Below are 21,451 nucleotides of genomic sequence, written 5' to 3' on the forward strand. Positions count from 1 at the left end.
AAAGACCATGGCCTCTTGTGTCCATAGCTAGAGCACCTTTTAAAGTCAGAGGTGCGAGGTTTACCTACAGTATATAGCACTTCAGTAGCTGGCCTCCGTTACATAATATTAAATAAGAATTAAAGAATTAAATAAAAAACAAATCTTCTAAGATGTTTTTGAAAATATTTGTGTTAACTGTTATTTATGCAAAACAAAAATATTAATGTAATTAATTAATTTCGGGGCTGATAAATTGCATTTACCAAAGCGTCTCTGAAACATAAGAACATTTGAGAAGACATCATTGGTGAGTAAATAACAGCAAATCTTTCATTTTTGTATACACTATCCCTTTTAAAAAGCGAATATACTGAGAATATACTGAAATGTGCCATGCTGAAGAGAAAAAGAGTAAGTGCCGCTGTAACATCTGACTTTAATTGTAGTTAAAATGTGTTATTTCTTTCCATTCATTCCAAAACTAACCTGCAGGGTCATTTCATCTTCTGAACAATCCTTTTTTCTGGTTCCTCTCTCATTTATATGTGTGATTAAAGCTAAACAGTGACTATAACACTGAAAATGGAAACAAACTAAGCATGTTGATCACATAAAAACCACCCTGACGCTGAATGAACACCCTTCACGCAAACACTCAGCGCTTGGCATCATTTTGTCAGACTTATAAAACAAAATTAAATCAATCAATAAAGGCTGAACATGATGTTTTAATTATAAAAGAAAAGAAAAAAAGTTGAAAAAATGTTTCAGATTCAATGAAAACAGCTCTACTGTCAGTATTTGTGGATTACTGTCAATTTCATTATGATTTTTAACATTTTGAACAAATAAACATTTAACAAATGAACAAGACTTAACTATGCGGTTTTGAATAAAATACATAAAAAATGATTCACCTAGCCATCAAAACAAGTAAAGCCATGGTCAAAATTATTAGCACCCTTGGAAAATATGAGCTAGAATGCTGTGAAATTAAATCTGCTTTGTTTACCTTTTTATCTTCCATTCAAAGCTTTACAAAAAAATGCAACCTTTTTTTTTTTAATAAAATGGAGGTCTCATTATGTTTGTGTTTCTCCATTACATAGTGGCCAAAATTATTGGCACCCCAAAAAGTTCTTATGATTAAAATATAAACATGAAGTATTAATATGAGGAAAACAAAGGCCAAATTTCATCATTCATTCAGCACAGATTGAAAGCACAGAGTTTAGGTAATATTAAATAAGAGCATAGTTCAAATATACAGACTAAAGGGTGGCACAGGGGCTCAGTGGTTAGCACTGTTGCCTCACAGCAAGAAGGTTGCTGGTTCGTATCCCAGCTGGGTCAGTTGGCATTTCTGCGTGGAGTTTGCATGTTCTCAGGGTGCTCCGGTTTCCCCCACAGTCCAAACACATGCGCTATAGGTTAATTGGATTAACTAGTAGTGTGTGTGTGAAAGTGAATGTGTGTTTCCCAGTACGGGGTTGCGGCTGGAAGGGCATCCATTGCGTAAAACATATGCTGGAATAGTTGGTGGTTCATTTCGCTGTGGCGACCCCTGATAAATAAGGGACTAAGTTGAAGAAAAAGGAATAAATATGCAGACTTAATAAAGAGAGTTAAGACAATAAGGAAGATGTGTGTCTGTATCATCTTTATGTGCTCTGAGAATCTTGATGTACTCTGAGAATTACAGGTGGAAAATTGCTAAAATGATTAGGATCTTAAGATCAGAAAAAATAAATCATTAAATCATTAAAATCAAACAGCATCAACGTGACCACAAATTATGTGGGGCAGTATTAGAAACAATAACTCTTCACTCCATCAGAAAACTAACTGCAGCATATTTAGCTGTCAGACACTACAGGAAGTTCAAATGTGATGGTTTCATGGTCACATGAGCATACAAAATGCACAAGATGACCACACAAAGTTTGGGACTTGTGTAGCTGAGCATCGATGGATTTGCTCTTCAGTGTTTAGACTTTCAGCAGTGAAAATTAAACCACACTGAACTGAACTAAACTAAACTTCAACTCTGAAAACTGGACTGACACTGTTTCAGTTTACTAGAAGTTCTATGTGAAGCTGCTTTGACACAATTTACATTGTAAAAGTGCTATACAAATAAAAATGAATTGAACTGAATTGAACAAATGGGTTCCAAAGAAGGGTTCTGCAATGGCCATTTTAGTCACCTGACCTGAACCATTTAGTAAATGAGAAAAGAGCTGCAATATGGACCAGAAAACCTGAATGATCTTGCAAGATTCTGTATGGAAAATGCTTATATCTTTTACCAATTTTCCTTCAAAGTCATCAAGCATCATAACAAATCTGGGCAAATTTGCCAAATGGGGCGCCAATAATTTTGACCAACTTGTATTGGAGAAAAACATTTATTTTGTAATGAGATTGTGCCCAAATTTTAATTTTCAGAGTTCAGAAAGTATTAATAATACAGATGTATCTCCATGTCATGTTTACCAGGGGTGCCAATAATTTTGACCACGACTGTATATTATCAACGCTACCATAAGCTCATCCGAATAATAATTCCTATCACTAGCCATTAACTGTGCATCCGTCTACATGAGACTCTCACTGGAAAGGGACCAATACTAAACACACCTCACAGTATTGGCACATGAGATCAATTCCCTAAATTGTACTTTTGTCATTGGAATTATGCCTTAGTTGTGCTGCAGAATTTAACTTGAACGTCTGTTTCGTGTGTGAGATTCACCTTTCACACACAGTTTCAGGATTGTCACAAATTAGGCAGTAATATTTCATAAGAGTAACACTGTCGAACCCGCGATGATCAGTTTACATACTAAAACTCAGCAGAAAGTCAAACACTTGGACTGATTTAAAGGGGTCATGAACTGAGAAACCAAAAAACCCTTGATCTTTTGCCAAATGAAGACTCTTAATACTATAAAAACAATACTGCAAGTTTCAGAACTATAAACTCTGTGGTTCCTCTAAAATCAGCTTTTATTAAAGGCAGTCGGACAAAACCACAGGCTCTGGTGTGTTCTAAACTATGATGTCATTAGGTAAATAAGCTCCGCCTCCACACAAGATCAACGCCCACTTTTACATCACTGCCTGTTTTGCCTTGTTAATATGCAAAAGTCCCAGCCAATCAGAACAGTGAGTGTGACTTCAATCAGCCATTCAAAGAGAGAGTTCTGATGTGGGTCAAAACAGAAAAGAGTTTATTATAGTGTTAATTTACCTTTACATACGCTAAACTAGTTCATGACCCCGTTAATGACCTTCAAATCGTGTTAAACGTCCACACATGCACTCAAAACACACTCTCACACACACCTCTACTCAATCTGTGTGATATCACTGGAAAGCCTTGATGTTACTTATAGTATTTTCTTTTAGTTTGGGTTAAAAAGCAAGTCCTCGTTCCAGTCAGTTAGTGTTTGGGATGTGTTTCACCCACCCGTCCCGTTCTGCTTGTACTCTGTGAGCTGTGGAAGTCATTCGTTCATCCCTCTGCCCTCTTCTCCTCCGTACAGGAAGCTGTTTGTTCCCACTGGTTGAACGTATTCCTCCGTTTTGTCCCAGTCTGAGACCCAGCTACCTCCGGCTCCGCCCCCTCCAGTCCCCGCCCCGTTGGGGTCTCCTGATTGCATGGTTGCACCATAGCCACCGCCCGCTGAGCGGTACAGCTCCTCAGTTTCATCCGCCAGCTCGTCTTCTCCTAAAATCCCGCATTTCTCCTCGCTCGTGTTCTCCGGCTCGGCCCACGGCTGCTTCTCTCCTGACGCAAAGAGACCTGAGACAACAACAGCCATACCATCATCAATCATAGAGCTATTTAATATCAGACACAATAAAAAGTTTGTTTAAATTTCCATTTTTTGACCTAAATATTTTTTAAATCATACATTCTCAGCCTATTTAGTGCTCAACATTTGAAGTGGATCAAAAATGTTTTTCCAAATCATCCTAAAATAAGAATGGAATGGGCTTTGTTGAATAGCTTTAGGCGTATTTTGGTGGACATTTGGATCCAGTTCATATTTAAATGTTGGACACAAGCTACCTAGAAAATGTAGTGCTAACCACACTTAAAGCTTACCTACACTAAAAGCTACCCCCTGCCAATTGTAGCGAGCTAAGCTAAACGCTACATGGTAAAAGTAGCTTAGCAACATCCAAGCAATTTTTTTATTTTATTTTATATTAAACCAACTTCAATCCAAGTCAATTCTATGCAGGTGATCAATTAAACTGTCAGTGAAACAGGAGGCCTAATTGTTTGATATGGGGTGTATTATATGTAGTATTTACAACTCTTTGTTAATTAATTTTACTATATAATGTAGAATTTTTAATAACTATCATGAACTAATAGTATCTACCTTAAATAGACAAATAGATAGATAGATAGATAGATAGATAGATAGATAGATAGATAGATAGATAGATAGATAGATAGATAGATAGATAGATAGATAGATAGATAGATAGATAGATAGATAGATAGATAGATAGATAGATAGATGATATTATTATTATTATTATTATTATTATTATTATTATTGTTATTACTATTATTATTATATTATTAATTAGTGTGTATATATAGCTTATGCAACAAGATGATTTTTATCACTATATTAATGAAAGCAATTACTTATTACTATAATCAAGTATTTAATTATTATTATTAACTAAATAACCAAAACTGGCTAATCATAAATTATTATATTTATTATTATTATTATTATTATTATTATTATATTAATAAAATGGAATAACCAAAATTGACATTAAAATATTATTATAATTATTATTATTATTATTACTTTTAATATTATTATTATTAATTAGTGTGTGTATATATTGCTTATGCAACACAATGATTTTTATCACTATATTAATACCAGCAATTACTAATTACTACAATTAAAATATTTAATGATTATTATTAACTAAATAACCAAAACTGGCTAAACATAAATTATTATTATTATTATTATTATTATTATTATTATTATTATTATTATTATTATTATTATATTATTTATAATATCAATAAAACGCAATAACCAAAATTGACATAAAATTTAAAATAATAATAATAATAATAATAATAATAATAATTATTATTATTATTATTATTATTATTATTATTATTATTGTTATTGTTATTATTATTATTAATTAGTGTGTGTATATATTGCTTATGCAACAAGATGATTTTATTTATTATATTAATGACAGCAATTACTAATTACTATAATCAAATATTTAAATAGTATTATTATTATTATAATTATTATTGTTAACTAAATAACCAAAACTGGCTAAACATAAATTATTATTATTATTATTATTTATAATATTAATAAAACGGAATAACCCAAATTGACATAAAAATATAATAATAATATTAATTATTATTATTATTATTAATTAGTGTGTGTATATATTGCTTATGCAACAAGATTATTTTTATCACTATATTAATGACAGCAATTAATAATTACTATAATCAAATATTTAATTATTATTATTAACTAAATAACCAAAACTGGGTAATCATAAATTATTACATTTATTATTATTATAATTATTATTGTAAAAACTGAAAATATAATAATAATAATAATAATAATAATAATAATAATAATAATAATAATAATAATAATATTAAACTGAATAACCAAAATTGACTAATCAAAAATATTATAATAATATTATATTATAATATATTACAATAATAATAATAACATAAATTAGTCCGTGTACATATTGCTTATGCAACAAGATGATTTTTATCAATATATTATTGACAGAAATTACTAATTACTATAATCAAATATTTAAATATTCTTCTTATTATTATTATCATTATAATTGATATTATTATATATCAGTCTGTGTATATATTGCTTATGCAACAAAATGATTTTATTACTATATTATTGACAGCATTTACTAATTACTATAATCAAATATTTAATATTTTTTTGCAAAACATACTAATATATTTTCTTTAGGGAAATTTAGGTTTCAGATTTGTACTCATTTTGAGGATGAAAATTTGATATGTTCAACTGCTTCACCCTATTTTACTCAATATGGCACAGATATGAGAATCCCAACAACAAATTGACCCAGACTGATCAATAGCAAATGATGGATGGAAGGAATGGACAGAAATATTCACCGTAGAAGATAACTCCACCATAATGAACAAGTGAAGCAATGAGAAACACATACTGCCATTCCTCGCGCGTCTACAGAGAGAAACACAGCATGAGAATGAATGAGGTCTGTGCCAAGAGCATGTGTGACCTGTTCAAAAAGAGAATGTATGCGTGAAGGAAATGTGATGCTAAGAAACAGGAGAGAGAGAGAGGGAGAGAGAGAGAGAGAGAGAGAGAGAGAGAGAGAGAGAGAGAGATAAACATGGCATAAGCAGCAGTAATATAATGACAGCAGTGAATGACACATGATCTCTGCAGGAAGAGAAGCCTGAATTCGCTGGAAAGAAAAAGTCAGCACACACAACACTTTAGGCCCATTTCCATTACAAACCTCTGCAGATATTTTAATGTTCATAGATAAAATAACAATACCTGAGTGTTATGTGAATAAAACAAAGTCAGTCCAAAAGGTAGGTTTACTTCTATCGTAGTCAATGTTGTTTGTGGATCAGAACATAATTGGCAAGGTGAGCCTCCAGTATCTGGCTCCAGTATCAGTATCTGGTTTTCTGGGTTTTATTTATTGTGTTGTTTCTTTCTTTGAGCTGTGCATTGCAAAGAGAGTCTTCTAGCACCTGCTGCATCATGACTAGAGCCAGACAAAATCTACTGAGGTTTTGCTATTTCTGCACAGAATTTTATATAATAATAGAAAATTCATTAAAATATATAGTTGAAGTCAGAATTATTAGACCCCCCGTTTATTTTTTTCCCGTTTTCTGTTTAGCGGAGAGCAGATTTTTCAACACATTTATAAACATAATAGTTTCAATAACTCATTTCTAATAACTGATTATTTTCTCTTTGTCAAGATGACGTTAAATAATATTTGACTATATATATTTTCAAGACACTTCTATACAGCTTAAAGTGACTTTTAAAGGCCTAATTAGGTTAATTAGACAGGTTAGAGTAATTAAGTATAATTGTATAACGATAATTTGTTCTGTAGACTATCGAAAACAAATGTTGCTTAAAGGGGCTAATAATATTGACCTAAAAATGATGTTTAAAAAATTAAAAACTGCTTTTATTCTAGCTTAAATAAAACAAATAAGACTTTCTCCAGAAGGAAAAATGTTATCAGACATACAGTGAAAAGTTCTTGTATCTGTCAAACATCATTTGGGAAATATTTAAAAACTAATAAAATTAAATAAATAAAAAATCACAGGGGGCTAATAATTCTTAATTCAACTTTATATATAATAATAACAATAATAGTAATAACAATAATAGTAATAATAATAATAATAATAATAATAATAATAATAATAATAATAATAATAATAATAATGGTAATAATAAAAATCTGCAGATCTATACAGAATGATTTTGAGTATAGGAGCTGAAAATATTGAATTAACTATTACATTAATAAGTTGTGTTCTTAAAGTTTACCATGCAAATGCAAGAAGAACTGGTTTGGTAAACAAAGCTACGGTAGGTCTATCATCTAACGTTTTTCTTTAAATAGATATATTAATGAATATTATGATTATTACTATTACTGTTATTATTATTAATATTACAAATATTACTCCTAAATGTGTCGCTATCGTCTTTATAGTCAAATGTATTAGCCTTTTGCTTAATAATTGCTAAAAGAATTATCCTACTGAACTGGAAAAAACCTTCTTCGCCAAACTACTTTCATTGGATGTATGACCTGTTGCAGTTCATTCAAAAAGAGAAAATTAGATATACAATTAATGGCAAACAGGATTTCTATACAGCTTGGCAACCTTTTCTGTTGTATTTTTTTAAAAATAGCTTTATATATCCCGTCTTGCATATTTAACCCTGTCTGTAGCTGTCTTTTTTCTTGTTCTTTTTCTCTCTTGCTGTTGAATGATACAAACTTGTAGTAGGAACGTGTAGTGGGAAAATAAATTGTGTGATATTTTTACATTTAATAGTAATGCCCTACTTGGGTGTAATTTCTTAAATTATTATTATTATTATTATTTGTGTATGTATTTTTTGGGTTTGTTTGTTCCTTTTGTCGTTGTTGTTGTTGTTGTTGTTGTTAAAAAAATACAAAAATAAATATAAAAATATTACTATTTCCAGATAACCACCTCATACAAACATAATAATTTGACCGTGATATGGACAAATTGATGAAATTCGTATTTGAATTTGCGTAGTTTTCAATAGTGATGGCTGCTTTCGAAGCACTGATTAATGAAGCTTTGATCTCAGTGGTTCGGAGCAGGTATTAAATTGGCAAGATCACACGATCTCTGAGGTGCAGAGTAATAAGGATTATTTCATCCTAATTGTTTTTACCCCTTTGAAAATGGAATGATTCTCCTTAAAATCCACAGTATGCAGGTTTGCTCGGGTTGAGCAGGTTTCTCTGAACAGGTTTCATAGTTTTTCTTGATCTCAAATCAGTTTATGGGATTGTAGAGCTTTTAATGAGACTTTTTTAAAATTAAAGAATACAAATTAATATTAGTTAATTCCACTATGAAGCAAACACTTAATAATTAATGATATTACATAATAAGGTAAGTGCATTCATAAATTATACTTTCAATTTAAAGTTTACAGCAGGAATGAAAAAGCAGTTCTAATGCATGTTGTGAGTTTTGAGTTTTTGTTGCATTTTCAGGGTTTTGGCCATCAGGTTTTTAAACGCTTCAAACTCAGTTCAGTTGTTTCTGCATCAGTATTTTGAAGAGTAATGGAAATGTGTCAGCTGACTGCTCTATGATTGGAAGTCTGTACCTTGTTTTTGGTCATGGCACCAACAATCAAAGGACACACCATGCCGGAGAGCGTCCCGACGCCGTTAGAGATGCCCATCAGTATACTGGCGTAGCGCGGTGCAATGTCCAGATGATTCACATTGAAGCCTGAGGGTGACAAGATAACATTCTCTTTTCTTTCAAGACTCTCAGCTCATTTTATTTGATCAAAACACACAAAATAATGACTATTTTTGTTATTATTAACAACAACAACAACAATAATTTTGATTAGTTTATTTTAGTTATTCTGTTTTATTAATGGTAATAATAATAATAATAATAATAATAATAATAATAATAATAATAATAATAATAATAATATTAAAACTCAAAAAACAAAACTTCCTAATAAAAAAATATTATTATAACTATTATTAAATCAGAAAAACTTATATTAATAGAACTTATTATTCTAAAAAATAATAATAATCAAAATTGACTAATGAAAAATATTATGATTATTAAAACTGAAAAACCAAAACTGACAAAAAAATTATTATAATTATCATAAAAATTATTATTAAATCTGAAAATCATATAATAATGATAACTTATAATAATAATAATAGACTGTATTATTAATATAAAAAAGGAATAACCAAAGTTGACTAATAAAAAATATTATTTTTACTTTTAAAACTGAATAACCAAAACGGACTAAAAATGATCATTATAATTATTAACATTTATTCATTCATTTTCTTTTCGACTTAGTACCTTAAATAATCAGCGGTTGTTACAGCGGAATGAACCGCCAACTTATCCAGCATGTGTTCTATGAATTGGATGCCATTCCAGCTGCAACTTATCACCGGGAAACACCCATACACACTTATTCACACTCATACACTACGGACAATTTAGCTTACCCAATTCACCTACAGTGCATGTCTTTGGACTTGTGGGGGAAACCGGACCTATAATTATTATAATTAAATCTGAAAAATGTATAATAATAATGATAACTTACAATAATAACAGAAAGTATTATTAATATAAAAAATTAATAAACAAAATTGAATAATAAAAAATATAATATTATTATTAAAACTGAATAACCAATTGTTATATAATAATAATAATAATAATAATAATAATAATAATAATAATAATAATAATAATAATAATAATACTACGGAATAACCAAAATTGACTAACAAAATTATTTGTATTATTATTAAAGCAGAATATTCGACATTAAAAAAAATCTACAACAATTACAACTATTTCTATAATTGTTATTATGTTTATCATTATTATGTTCAGTGCTCAGAATAATAACAAATAACAACAAACAAATGAAAACTCAAATGAAAACAAAAAAAACTTTAAAAATTCATTAAAATTAAATTAAAACCGTAATACAATGCAACAGTACATAAATTAATAATAATTCACATTTACAAATAAATAATTGACTGTCTTTAGCGCTATCCTGCAGAATAAAAGTATTTCTACTAAAAACATAAGCTTTAACTAAACATCGTTATTCTTACCTGAGATGGCGAAACCACTAAACCCAACAGCAAGAACCAGAAATGAAATGGCGACTCCTTTCGTGTGAGAAAAACCCACAACCAGCAGAAACGTGGCCTCCAAACCAAAACCTGAACACACAGAGAAATATAAGATGCTCCCTCAACCAATCAGCAGTTGTAGATCGGTCACATGACTGATTAATTATGCTCAGAGTGAGTCACCTCCGCAGTTCATGAGTTTCCTGACGTTGGTGGTGGTCATGAGGTTATGAGTTCGCAGATAATCTGCCAACTGACCGCCGATGGGCACAACAATGGTCATCACCAGATGAGGGAGAGCAGAGAGAATGCCAACCTGCATAAACGGCAAAAGTATTAGCCTTAATGCCAAATATTTAGTCTTTTACACATTTTATTTCTCAACACACTAGTTTTTAGCTTAAAGTGACATTTAAAGGCTTCACTAGGTTAATATTTAAGAAAAAATATTATAGGAAATACTGTGAAAATTCCTTGCCCTGTTAAACATCATTTAGAAAAGTAAATTTGCAGGTGAATAATTCTGACGTCAACTGTTTATTGTTAATCTGTACACATATTTTTCCCGGACCTTGCTGATCTCGAACTTGAAGACCTCCTCAAAGTACGCCGGCTGGCTGATGAGCAGCAGGTAGAAGGTCCAGCTCCTGCAGAAGTTGGCCACGATGATGGCGTAGACGGGCATCGATGTGAAGAACTGACGCCAGGGGGTGTTAAATTTCTGAAGTGGAGAAAATCAGTCCAGAATCACTGTGTACGTGTGTGTCTATATGAGTGTGTGTGTGCATATATATATATATATATATATATATATATATATATATATATATCTATATATATATATATATATATATATATATATATATATATATATATATATATATATATATATACACATACACACACACACACACACACACACACACACACACACACACATATATATATATATATATATATATATATATATATGAATATGTGTGTGTGTGTGTGTGTGTGTGTGTGTGTRTATATATATATATWTWTATATATATATATATATATATATATATATATATATATATATATATATATATATATATATATATATATATATATATATATATATACACACACACACATATACATATACAAATACATATACATATACATACAACAGTTCTGTCTGGTTCTTGAATCTGATTGGCTGATAGCCGTGAATATTTTGCCAGTAACATCACACAAAGGCCTCTTTACCATTCACCTTTGTTTATTACTACACCCACATACAGTCAGCAACAAGCAGAGACGCTACAGTTTGACAAATATTACTGTTGTTAGACAACATAATGTACTTTTAAGGCTTTTTTTTAGTCAAGAATGTAGATGTTTAGATTGCAACTAAGCAATTTATTTGTAAGAATAGAGCCTATTTTAAAATATTTATATTTTCTGAGACCTCGTTGACGGCTATTAGCCTGCCATAGAGTAAACCAAAGACAGTGGATGTTTTCTATCCACAAGATGGCTGCAGAACTGCATAATAAGCCCTTATGCTGCGTTCACACCAGACGCGGAACGCGCGGATAAATTGTGCTATTCGCGAGTAAATAGCCGCGTGAATATTTGAGTTTTCTCGCTTCATTTGCGCGTCAATCCCCGCTTCATTCGCTGGTCAAATTCACTTGAGAACAGATGCGGGTTCGCGTTATGGGCAGGGCTTCTGTCTGCCGGGTGACTCTAGCTTCATTGCTAAATGGCTAACATGGATTTTATTAAGAAAATAGCAGTGTTTATGTGCTTCATGAAGACTGAAAAACAGCGTGGATACGTTTAGGGTCGTGTTTGAGTCCACTACATCCTTTCAGAGGTGCATCCAGTTCTGTGAGCTCATAAACTCCTCCAGAAACTGAACATGGATGACGGGGCTTTCAGTGGTGCTTCTGACTGAGCCAAGCCCAGTTTGATTAACTGTTGTCGGTGTTGGCTGGAGGATATCTCCCCGGACACCGACAACAGGCGATACGTCACAATCACGCCCCCACAAGAGCAAGCTCCTGATTGGTTAACTCGAGAGATTCGTGCGTCAAACACGCAAAATGCTCAACTCACACCGCGCCATTCGCGGGTTTGCATTGACTTCCGGACAACTCCCAGAATTTCACCTTTGGTACAGTCTGTAAACACCCCCGGGTCACCAACTTTGGTACAGTACCCAATCGCAGTGGCCGCCCAAAACCCGCTGCATCCTTTAGAGACCTCACCCCCAAACACCCCCTCCCCCCAGTCTCCCGGGTTTTCAGAGACATGTTAGCAGGTATGCTAGTAAGTGATATTCTAAGTCGATCTCTCTCTTTTGTATGTTGTAGTGCTGTATTTATACCAATTTTTTTTAAAGTTTGCATGTTATTAGCGTTTTTCCTTATCGCAAACACAACAGCAGTCAGATATTGATTGCGCTGCTTTTTTCAGGGTTAATTATTGTGTTATCCCGATTGCAAAAGAGAAATACAGTAGACTGTAACACTGTAGATTTCTCTGTAGACGAATGGCATTTCATGTCACGTTCAGCCTTATAATCTTAAAATGTGAGCAAAGTCAGCTGCTTTGTCATCACTTTAGACATTACGCTATAGAGTCATTCCAACACTAGCTCTACAGTGATGTTGGTGAATTAGTAACGGCTTCTGCTGTTTTGATGTCAGCTGCAGATGTGAATGAATGGCGGAAGAAAGTAGTTCCTAATAAAAAGGGTTTTTAGACTCTCCGTGTTTGTTTTTCTTATTTATTTTGCCATCGAACTGTTGTATAAACGCAATATCACACTCGTAGCAGTGCAATATGGCTGTATATCAGCACTGGTGAGAGGCTGCGGCCTCATGCCAAAGCACCCCCACCCACCAGTGTTGATATACAGCCATATCGCACTATTATTCGTGTGATTAACGTATCGCACCCTTACTCGTATGTATATATGTGTGTATCTGTGCATGTGTATGTATATGTGTGTGCCTTTGCATGTGTGTGCTCGTGTGCATATGTGTCTGTGCATGAGTGTGTGTGCATCTCTGTGTGTCTATGTCTGTTTATGTGTGCATGCATGTGTATGTGTGTGCGTGTGCATATGTTTATGTGCTTTTGTGCATGCGTTTGTGTTCATGCGTGTGTGTATGCGTACATTCGTGCACATATGTATGTGTGCTTATCTGCATGTGTGTGTATGTGTCTGTTTGTGTCTTGACTGGTGCAGTCGTGTGTTTGTGTGTACCGTGAGTGGGTTGACCAGTCCAGCTGATTCCCCGATGGCGTCCTCGATGTATTTGCGTTCCTCTGGTGTGATGGTGGGATGAGCTGCTGGACTCTCATACGACACCAGAATCCAGAACAGATACCAACACACACCAAAACTACCTGAACACGCAGACACAGACACAGAGACATCAACACCATGACCTGCTGTGTGATTATTATTAATATAATAATCATTAATAATACAGAATATGTGTGCTGGTGTCACTCACCGTACACATAGAAGACCGAGGACCAGCCGGAGTATTGGACCAGAACACCAGCCAACGGCATCGCTATCACTGCGCCCGCATACGAACCTGACAAACACCATCAGACATGACAATTACAGTCAAAGCTGAATGGAAATGAAGGCCTATTAACAAAAATTATAAAGAAAAAATATATTAATATAACTAAAGCATGAACCACAACAACAAATATCTACAATAATACTTCCACTACCCTATAATAATAATAATAATAATGATAATAATAATAATAATAATAATAATAATAATATTAATAATAATAATTTATGATCAAACAGTTTTGGTTATTTGGTTAATAATAATAATAATAATAATAATAATAATAATAATAATAATAATAATAATAATAATACCAATAATAATAATAATAATAATAATAATACTAATAATAATAATAATAATAACAATACCAATAATAATGATAATAATAATAATACCAATAATAATAATAATGATAATAATAAAAAAAAAATAATAATAATAATTTATGATTAGACAGTTTTGGTTATTTAGTTAATAATAATAATAATAATAATAATAATAATAATAATAATAATAATAATAATAATAATAATAATAATACCACAAATAATAATAATAATAATAATAATTAGAAGATGAAATGTTTTTTATAAAATTTGTATAAATAAACTAAATAATATACAGATTTTTACATATTATTATTATTTATTATAATCACCATTATTATTATTATTATTATTATTATTATTATTATTATTAATATTGTTGTTGTTGTTGTTGTTGTTGTTATTATCGATAGTATTATTATTACTATGAATAATAATGATTATATTTATTATTTTCATTATTTTTGTATAAATGTTAAAACAGGATAATTTACTAATTTTTTTATTAATATAGTTATTCTTATTGTATCATATTTATAATACTAAAAATAACAACATAACATTCATATGATAATTGTTTTAAAATTATGTAAGGATACTCAGGTAACATAAACAACAACAAACTAATAAATAAATAAATAAATAAATAGCAGAATGAATAAAAAAATGAATGAATGAATGAATAATTATTATTCAAAGAAAGGAAAACCAAAACATCAATTATTAAAATGATTAAACCTCAGAGACAGTTGACCACAGATATTAAACTGTTATCCAGAATGAATGACCTCACCACAGAATGCTGTTGTGGCCAATCGGCTTCTCTCTAGAGGCGGAGCCCATTTCGCCCAGATCCCATGACATGCTGGGTAAGAAACACCCTGAGCAGGAGAGACAGCAGATGATGTCATAAACTATATCTAGAGCATTACTGTGCGCACAGAAAATCTAGATCTCTTGCTTTTTTGACTAAAACGACAGTGAATGTTTACAGTTGAAGTCAAAGTTATTAGCCCTCCTGTATATTATTCCTAATTTCTGTTTAAAAGTAAGAAAACATTTTTAACACAGAAGTAAAGTGAATTTATACGAATGCTACATTTAGAGGTAATGTTAAATTCATATGAATGCTACTATCAAAAATAACGTTAAATTTATACCAATGCTACATTCAAAAGTAATAATAAATGTATATGAATGCTACATTTCGACGTAACGTTAAATTCATACGAATGCTACTTTCAGAAATAACCTTAAATTTGTAAGAATGCTACTTTTAGAAGTAACATTAAATTGATACTAATGCTACTTTCAGAAATAACTTTAAATTTATATGAAAGTTATTTCAAAACTAAAGTGAAATTTATACGAATGTAACAGTCAGAAGTAACGTTAAATTGAAACTAATGCTACTTTCAGAAGTAGCATTAAATTGATACTATTGGTACTTTCAGATGTAACTTTAAATTTATATGAATGCTACTTTCAGAAGTAACGTTAAATTTGTAATTCTGTGTTCACACCAGAGGCGGAAAACGTGGATAAATCGCGATATTCGCATGTAAATTGCCACATGAACATTTGAGTTTATTTGCTTCATTCGCGCGTCAAATTCACTTCAGAACAGACGCGGATTCGCATGATGGGCAGGGCTTCTGTTCTGTTCGCGCCGCGCCATTCGCGCGTATCACGCCGCAGGATGTCTATTCGCGCGTTTGCATTGACTTAACATGTAAATCACTCAAGCTTGACGCGCGTTCCGCATTTGGTGTGAACGCAGCATAAGAATGCTACTTTCAGAAGTAACGTTAAATTTGTAAGAATGCTACATTCAGATGTAACGTAAAATTTATACGAATGCTACTTTCAGAAGTAACGTTAAATTTATATGAACACTTCTTTCAGAAGTAACATTAAATTGATATTATTGCTTCTTTCAGATGTAACGTTAAATTTATACGAATGCTACTTTCAGAAATAATGTTACATTTTTAAGAATGCTATTTTCAGAAGTAACCTTAAATTTGTAAGAATGCTACTTTCAGATGTAACGTTAAATTTATACGAATGCTACTTCCAGATGTAACGTTAAATTTGTAAGAATGCTACATTCAGAAGTAACGTTAAATTTATACGAATGCTACATTCAAAAGTAACGTTAAATTTATACAAATGCTACATTCAGAAGTAACGTTAAATTTATACGAACGCTACTTTCAGAAATAATGTTAAATTTGTAAGAATGCTACTTTCAGAAGTAACCTTAAATTTGTAAGAATGCTACATTCAGAAGCAACGTTAAATTTATTTGAATGCTACATTCAGCAGTAACGTTAAATTTGTAAGAATGCTACTTTCAGATGTAACGTAAAATTTGTAAGAATGCTACTTTCAGATGTAACGTTAAATTTATACGAATGCTACTTCCAGATGTAATGTTAAATTTGTAAGAATGCTACATTCAGATGTAACGTAAAATTTATACGGATGCTACATTCAGAGCTAACAATATATTTATACGATATGATTGTTACTTTCAAAAAATTATATAATCAAAAGTATTTTACATTTATAAGAATGTTACTTTCAAACAATGTAACTTTCTGAAGAATGTTACTTAAAGGGCACCTATTTCATCCCCTTATCAAGATAATGATTGATGATCGCAGTTAGCTGAACAAATCTTTTAATACCAGATGCTTTGCGCATGTTCTGTCTTGTTGATATGAGTATACAGATTACAACAGAGACATGTTAATACACAGCTGTCAATCAATTCGGTGGCCAGGGAAACCGCACTCTTACGTCACGTTGCAGTGGGCCTCAAAATGGGAGGGATTTGCATCCTATTTTAGCATCAAGAAGTATAAAAAGAGACATACTTAGTCTCACACCAGTATGACAGTGGACACACTATACCTACACACAGTTCTGTCCAGAGAGCTTCCAAAAGAGGATTTTCATCATAGGGGCCCTTTAAATATTAAATGCTCTTTATAAGAAAATCACTTTCAAAAGAATGCTGTGTTTGTAAAATTGTTGCTTTGGAAAACATTCTATTGTTGAAGAATGTTACTTTCAGATGAGTGTTACATTTCTAAGGACATTAGTTTCAAAAGAATGTCCCGTTCTGAAGAAAGTTACTTTCAAATGACTTTTGACTTTCTATAAAACTTTATTAAGCTGAAACTTGAATAAGAGCAGGTACATGACATGCAAACTGCATAGTATGATCTGCTGGCTTTGAACAGAGAGTAATGAAGAAATACAGTTATGTAAATGACCAAATCTTTAGCCTAGCCCAAATCGACCCCACAAAAGATAAATTAAGAAATAAACAAAATTAATTCATAAAAATAAATAAGTAAATAAATAAAATATAAAATCATGCTAAATACTTAGAAGGGGAAAAAAGGGGGGGGGGGAGACCTGGGGGATAGGGTTGGGTTACATCTACGAAGAAGATAAGGTCTCAACAAAAGCAATCACAGAGCTCCACATTTTAGAAAATAAACTTTTTATTCCCTTGCTAATCACCAGGGTCATTTATATTGAAGTTGATATTTAGCTGCACCATACTGGTGTTTCGTAACATCTAGTTTTTATAAGGCGAGTTGTTAGTTCAATGCTCAACACCCAATCTGAAGGACCAGGACATATACACATACACTATGGACAGTTTAGCGTACCCAATTCCCCTATAATGCATGTGTTTGGACTGTGGGGGAAACCGGAGCACCTGGAGGAAACCCACCCCAACACGGGGAGAACATGCAAACTCCACACAGAAATGACAATTCACCCAGCTAGGGCTTGAATCAGCGACCGTCTTGCTGTGAGCCCCCAATGGAGTGTTTATTTGTTTCTCAAATGTAAAAAAGACATTAGTTCCTTCAACCTGGACAGATTTGCAGGAGTACACAAGGATTTCCAATTTAGCAATATTTGCCTTCTGGCTTACAATGAGGCAAAATCGATTAATATGTCACTTAAAGGGTGTCACCAAAACATATTTTTTGAGCTGTTGACAGTCGTATATGTGTCCCACACTGCTAAAAACACTATTAGGACACCTATATTTCACTAAAAAGTGTAAATTGGTTGTTTTTGCGTTATTTCAAGCAAATTCGTACTTCCGTTTTTTTTTTTTTGAAGCTGCGTCACGGTCATGACATTATAGCGTGTATTCCAGCGTGCAGACTGGGCGTCTGTGCCAGAGTGTGCTTTAATACGTCTCAGAGTGTGCTGCATTAATGCATGAGTAAGGCTTGGTTCAAACCAATCAGCGCGCTCTATTGTGCAACTTCATTAATATTCATTAGTGTCACCGTGTTTTCACGACAGAGACGCCACGTTGTGTTGGCAAAACAAGCGTGAAGTGTTGCTTTTATAGTTTGCTGCCGTTAAGTTTCGTTTTCATTTTCTCTCTGTGAGAGCTCAGCTGGACTCACGTGTGGATTAACAGTGTACGCGACGCTCGACAACAATAACTTACGTGTCTAAGGAGGAACATTGTTTACCTGAGAGCTGTTCTCATCTGCAAACGCTGAAATCCGGATTCGCTTGTAGTCTCCTCTTAATAAAGACGCGGCTCTAGTTGCTGATGATTGTCCTGTCTCTACAGATTTGGTAAGTGAGCGACCAGTGCTCTTTGTTTATTCAGTTTGTTCGTACCGAACGAACTATTACACCGAGTGTAAACATGTTAGCACCACAACCAAACTTTAACCTTGTGTAGGATTTTAACCGCATTTTGTGATTGGAATAACACACGCGGCTTTCTGACACTACCTGCCGTGTGCATCTAAGTTTCCGGGAAATGCTGAGGGTTTTTTCTCTCATTCGCTGTGCGGTATCAAACATTGCATGAAAAATACACACTTAGAGCAGTTCCTCGAATCAAATATCTCGTTTGTTGCGAGGGGCATGAATGAATTCCCTAAATGAAAGAGCCAAACTGCAGTTAAAATCCACCATTTAATCATTTGGCAAATAATTCCACTAAAGATGTCCATGTAAACACAGTCACTTTCTCCCCTGTGTGTGTGTGTGTGTGTTTTGACTCTGAAACTCAGAGCGTGCCCAAATAGACACTCCCACACCCTCCCTCTTTTGTTCCTCCGACACTCCCCCCTAAACAGAGCTGAACACACCCACTTTTCTGGCTTTTTCCAAAGTAGAGGTGTGAAAACACCCTGCTGAAACGAGGGGATTTCATGGCCCTTTAATACATAACCCGTCAGTAGGGGGTAAACCAAAAATTGCAATTATTGGGCAGGGTTTTACAGAAATATTAAGAGCACTTAACAGTATGTCAATTAAAGAGGACCAGATCAATTTAGGGCAGTTGTAAAATGTGTGTGTATGGTCCGACAGGGACATAGAGCATCTATTACAACTGTCATCTCTTTGACATTTTTAAATATCTATATATATATATTTGATGATCGGGATCTTGACAGAAATCAAGTTTACTTTTGATCAAATGCATTTCTTTCTCTTTGTTTACCTCAACGAGCCCCTGTAATATCCTCACTAGGATCACACAGCCGAAGTGCATTCGTGCCGCAGTGGGAATCATCATATTCAGGATAGACGTGGACACCACCGCAAAGCCAAAAACCCTGAAAAACACAGACACATTCACTGCATTAAGAGCGTTTAACTCTTTTAAACATCTTCATTCAGTGACCGGATGACTGACTGACCTGTTGGCAGCAAATTTCTGACAGATAAACCCTCCTGGAATCTGAGTGACGATATATCCCCAAAAAAACGAGCCATGAATCATTCCTACAGTCTCTGGATCCCAGGAGAACTGTGCTTTCTGAAACACACAAACACAAAACATGCACTTTATCTAAAACATACCAAACAAAAATACTATATACCAGCGGTTCCCAACAGGGGGGTCCCAGCCCACAGGGGGCATCAACTAGCTTTGTGGGGGGTCGCCTCATATTTAATAAAACTCTTAGCAGTAGACAATAAGGAGAATGATTATGTTGCCTTAGTTCATTTTATTCCCTAGCTTAGTGGTCCTCAACCATCGGTCCGTGGATCAGTTGGTAGCAGGCTGCACAATAAATCATTAATTAAATGGAGTCTGAATGATCTTTTATTATGAAAAGTCTTTTATTTTGAAAAATGACCGTATTCTCTCGCTTACATCTCGGTCACTTTAGCGACCAAATTTAACCCAAAAGCAGCAAAATTAGTAAGAAACAGACATCTTTGGAAAGTTTTTTTTGCCAAGGGGAAAAGGCCCAGTGAAGGAACTGCCAAGGAATGGATCCACAACCCATTTGTCAACAAATCAGGTGAATCCACCAAGGCTGTGCAAGAAGATCAACTGATGGAGATTACGAATGATGGATATAGACCAGGCAAAAGAGCGCTCACTTGACAGGGTTTCTTTCTTTCTTCCTTCCTTTTTTCATTTTCTTTCTTTCTTTCTTTCTTTCTTTCTTTCTTTCTTTCTTTCTTTCTTTCTTTCTTTTTTTTTCTTTCTTTTTTTCTTACTTTCTTACTTTTTTCTTCTTTCCTTTTCTTTCTTTCTTTCTTTTTTTTCCTTCCTTCCTCTTCTTTCTTTCTTTCCTTCTTTCTTTCTTTCTTTCTTTTTTCTCTTTCTTTCCTTTTTTCTTTCTTTCTTTCTTTCTTTCTTTCTTTCTTTCTTCCTTTTCTTTCTTTCTTTTTTCCTTCCTTCCTTCCTCTTCTTTCTTTCTTTCTTTCTTTCTCTCTCTCTCTCTTTCTTTCTTTCTTTCTTTCTCTCTCTCTCTCTTTCTTTCTTTCTTTCTTTCTCTCTCTCTTTCTTTCTTTCTTTCTTTCTCTCTCTCTTTCTTTCTTTCTTTCTTTCTTTCTTTCTTTCTCTCTTTCTTTCTTTCTTTCTTTCTTTCTCTCTCTCTTTCTTTCTTTCTTTCTTTCTTCCTTTTCCTTCTTTCTTTCTTTCTTTCTTTCTTCTCAAACGATCCGGGAAACGGGCCTGGGCATGGTACGGATAGCATAGTGTGAGTACGCCCTTAGTCTCAGCATTAG

The 21,451-nt window shown here is 33.0% G+C and overlaps 1 protein-coding gene across 2 annotated transcripts in view; it reads right to left on the reverse strand.

The window, feature by feature from the left end:
- Positions 1-690: 690 nt before the first annotated feature.
- Positions 691-21,451, reverse strand: part of slc17a7b (solute carrier family 17 member 7b) — a 42,173-nt gene continuing 21,412 nt past the window's right edge. Inside the window, exons 3-14 of one of the 2 annotated variants that reach the window (XR_012399556.1) lie at positions 20,125-20,243; positions 19,926-20,040; positions 15,210-15,297; positions 14,010-14,096; positions 13,757-13,899; positions 11,081-11,230; positions 10,693-10,825; positions 10,489-10,599; positions 8,970-9,097; positions 6,194-6,263; positions 2,521-3,790; positions 691-944 (exon numbers count right to left, since the gene is read on the reverse strand). Coding sequence is in view for 1 of the 2 variants with exons in the window: in XM_009297642.5 (XP_009295917.2) it covers positions 3,492-3,790; positions 6,194-6,263; positions 8,970-9,097; positions 10,489-10,599; positions 10,693-10,825; positions 11,081-11,230; positions 13,757-13,899; positions 14,010-14,096; positions 15,210-15,297; positions 19,926-20,040; positions 20,125-20,243 (1,443 nt within the window). In the remaining variant the exon portion in view is untranslated. Of the gene's footprint in view, positions 3,791-6,193; positions 6,264-8,969; positions 9,098-10,488; positions 10,600-10,692; positions 10,826-11,080; positions 11,231-13,756; positions 13,900-14,009; positions 14,097-15,209; positions 15,298-19,925; positions 20,041-20,124; positions 20,244-21,451 lie in introns of both variants that reach the window. The other variant, XM_009297642.5, reaches the window with a different exon arrangement.

The sequence above is a fragment of the Danio rerio genome, chromosome 24 (assembly GCF_049306965.1).
Source record: "Danio rerio strain Tuebingen ecotype United States chromosome 24, GRCz12tu, whole genome shotgun sequence".
In the NCBI taxonomy this organism is placed as follows: Eukaryota; Metazoa; Chordata; class Actinopteri; order Cypriniformes; family Danionidae; genus Danio; species Danio rerio.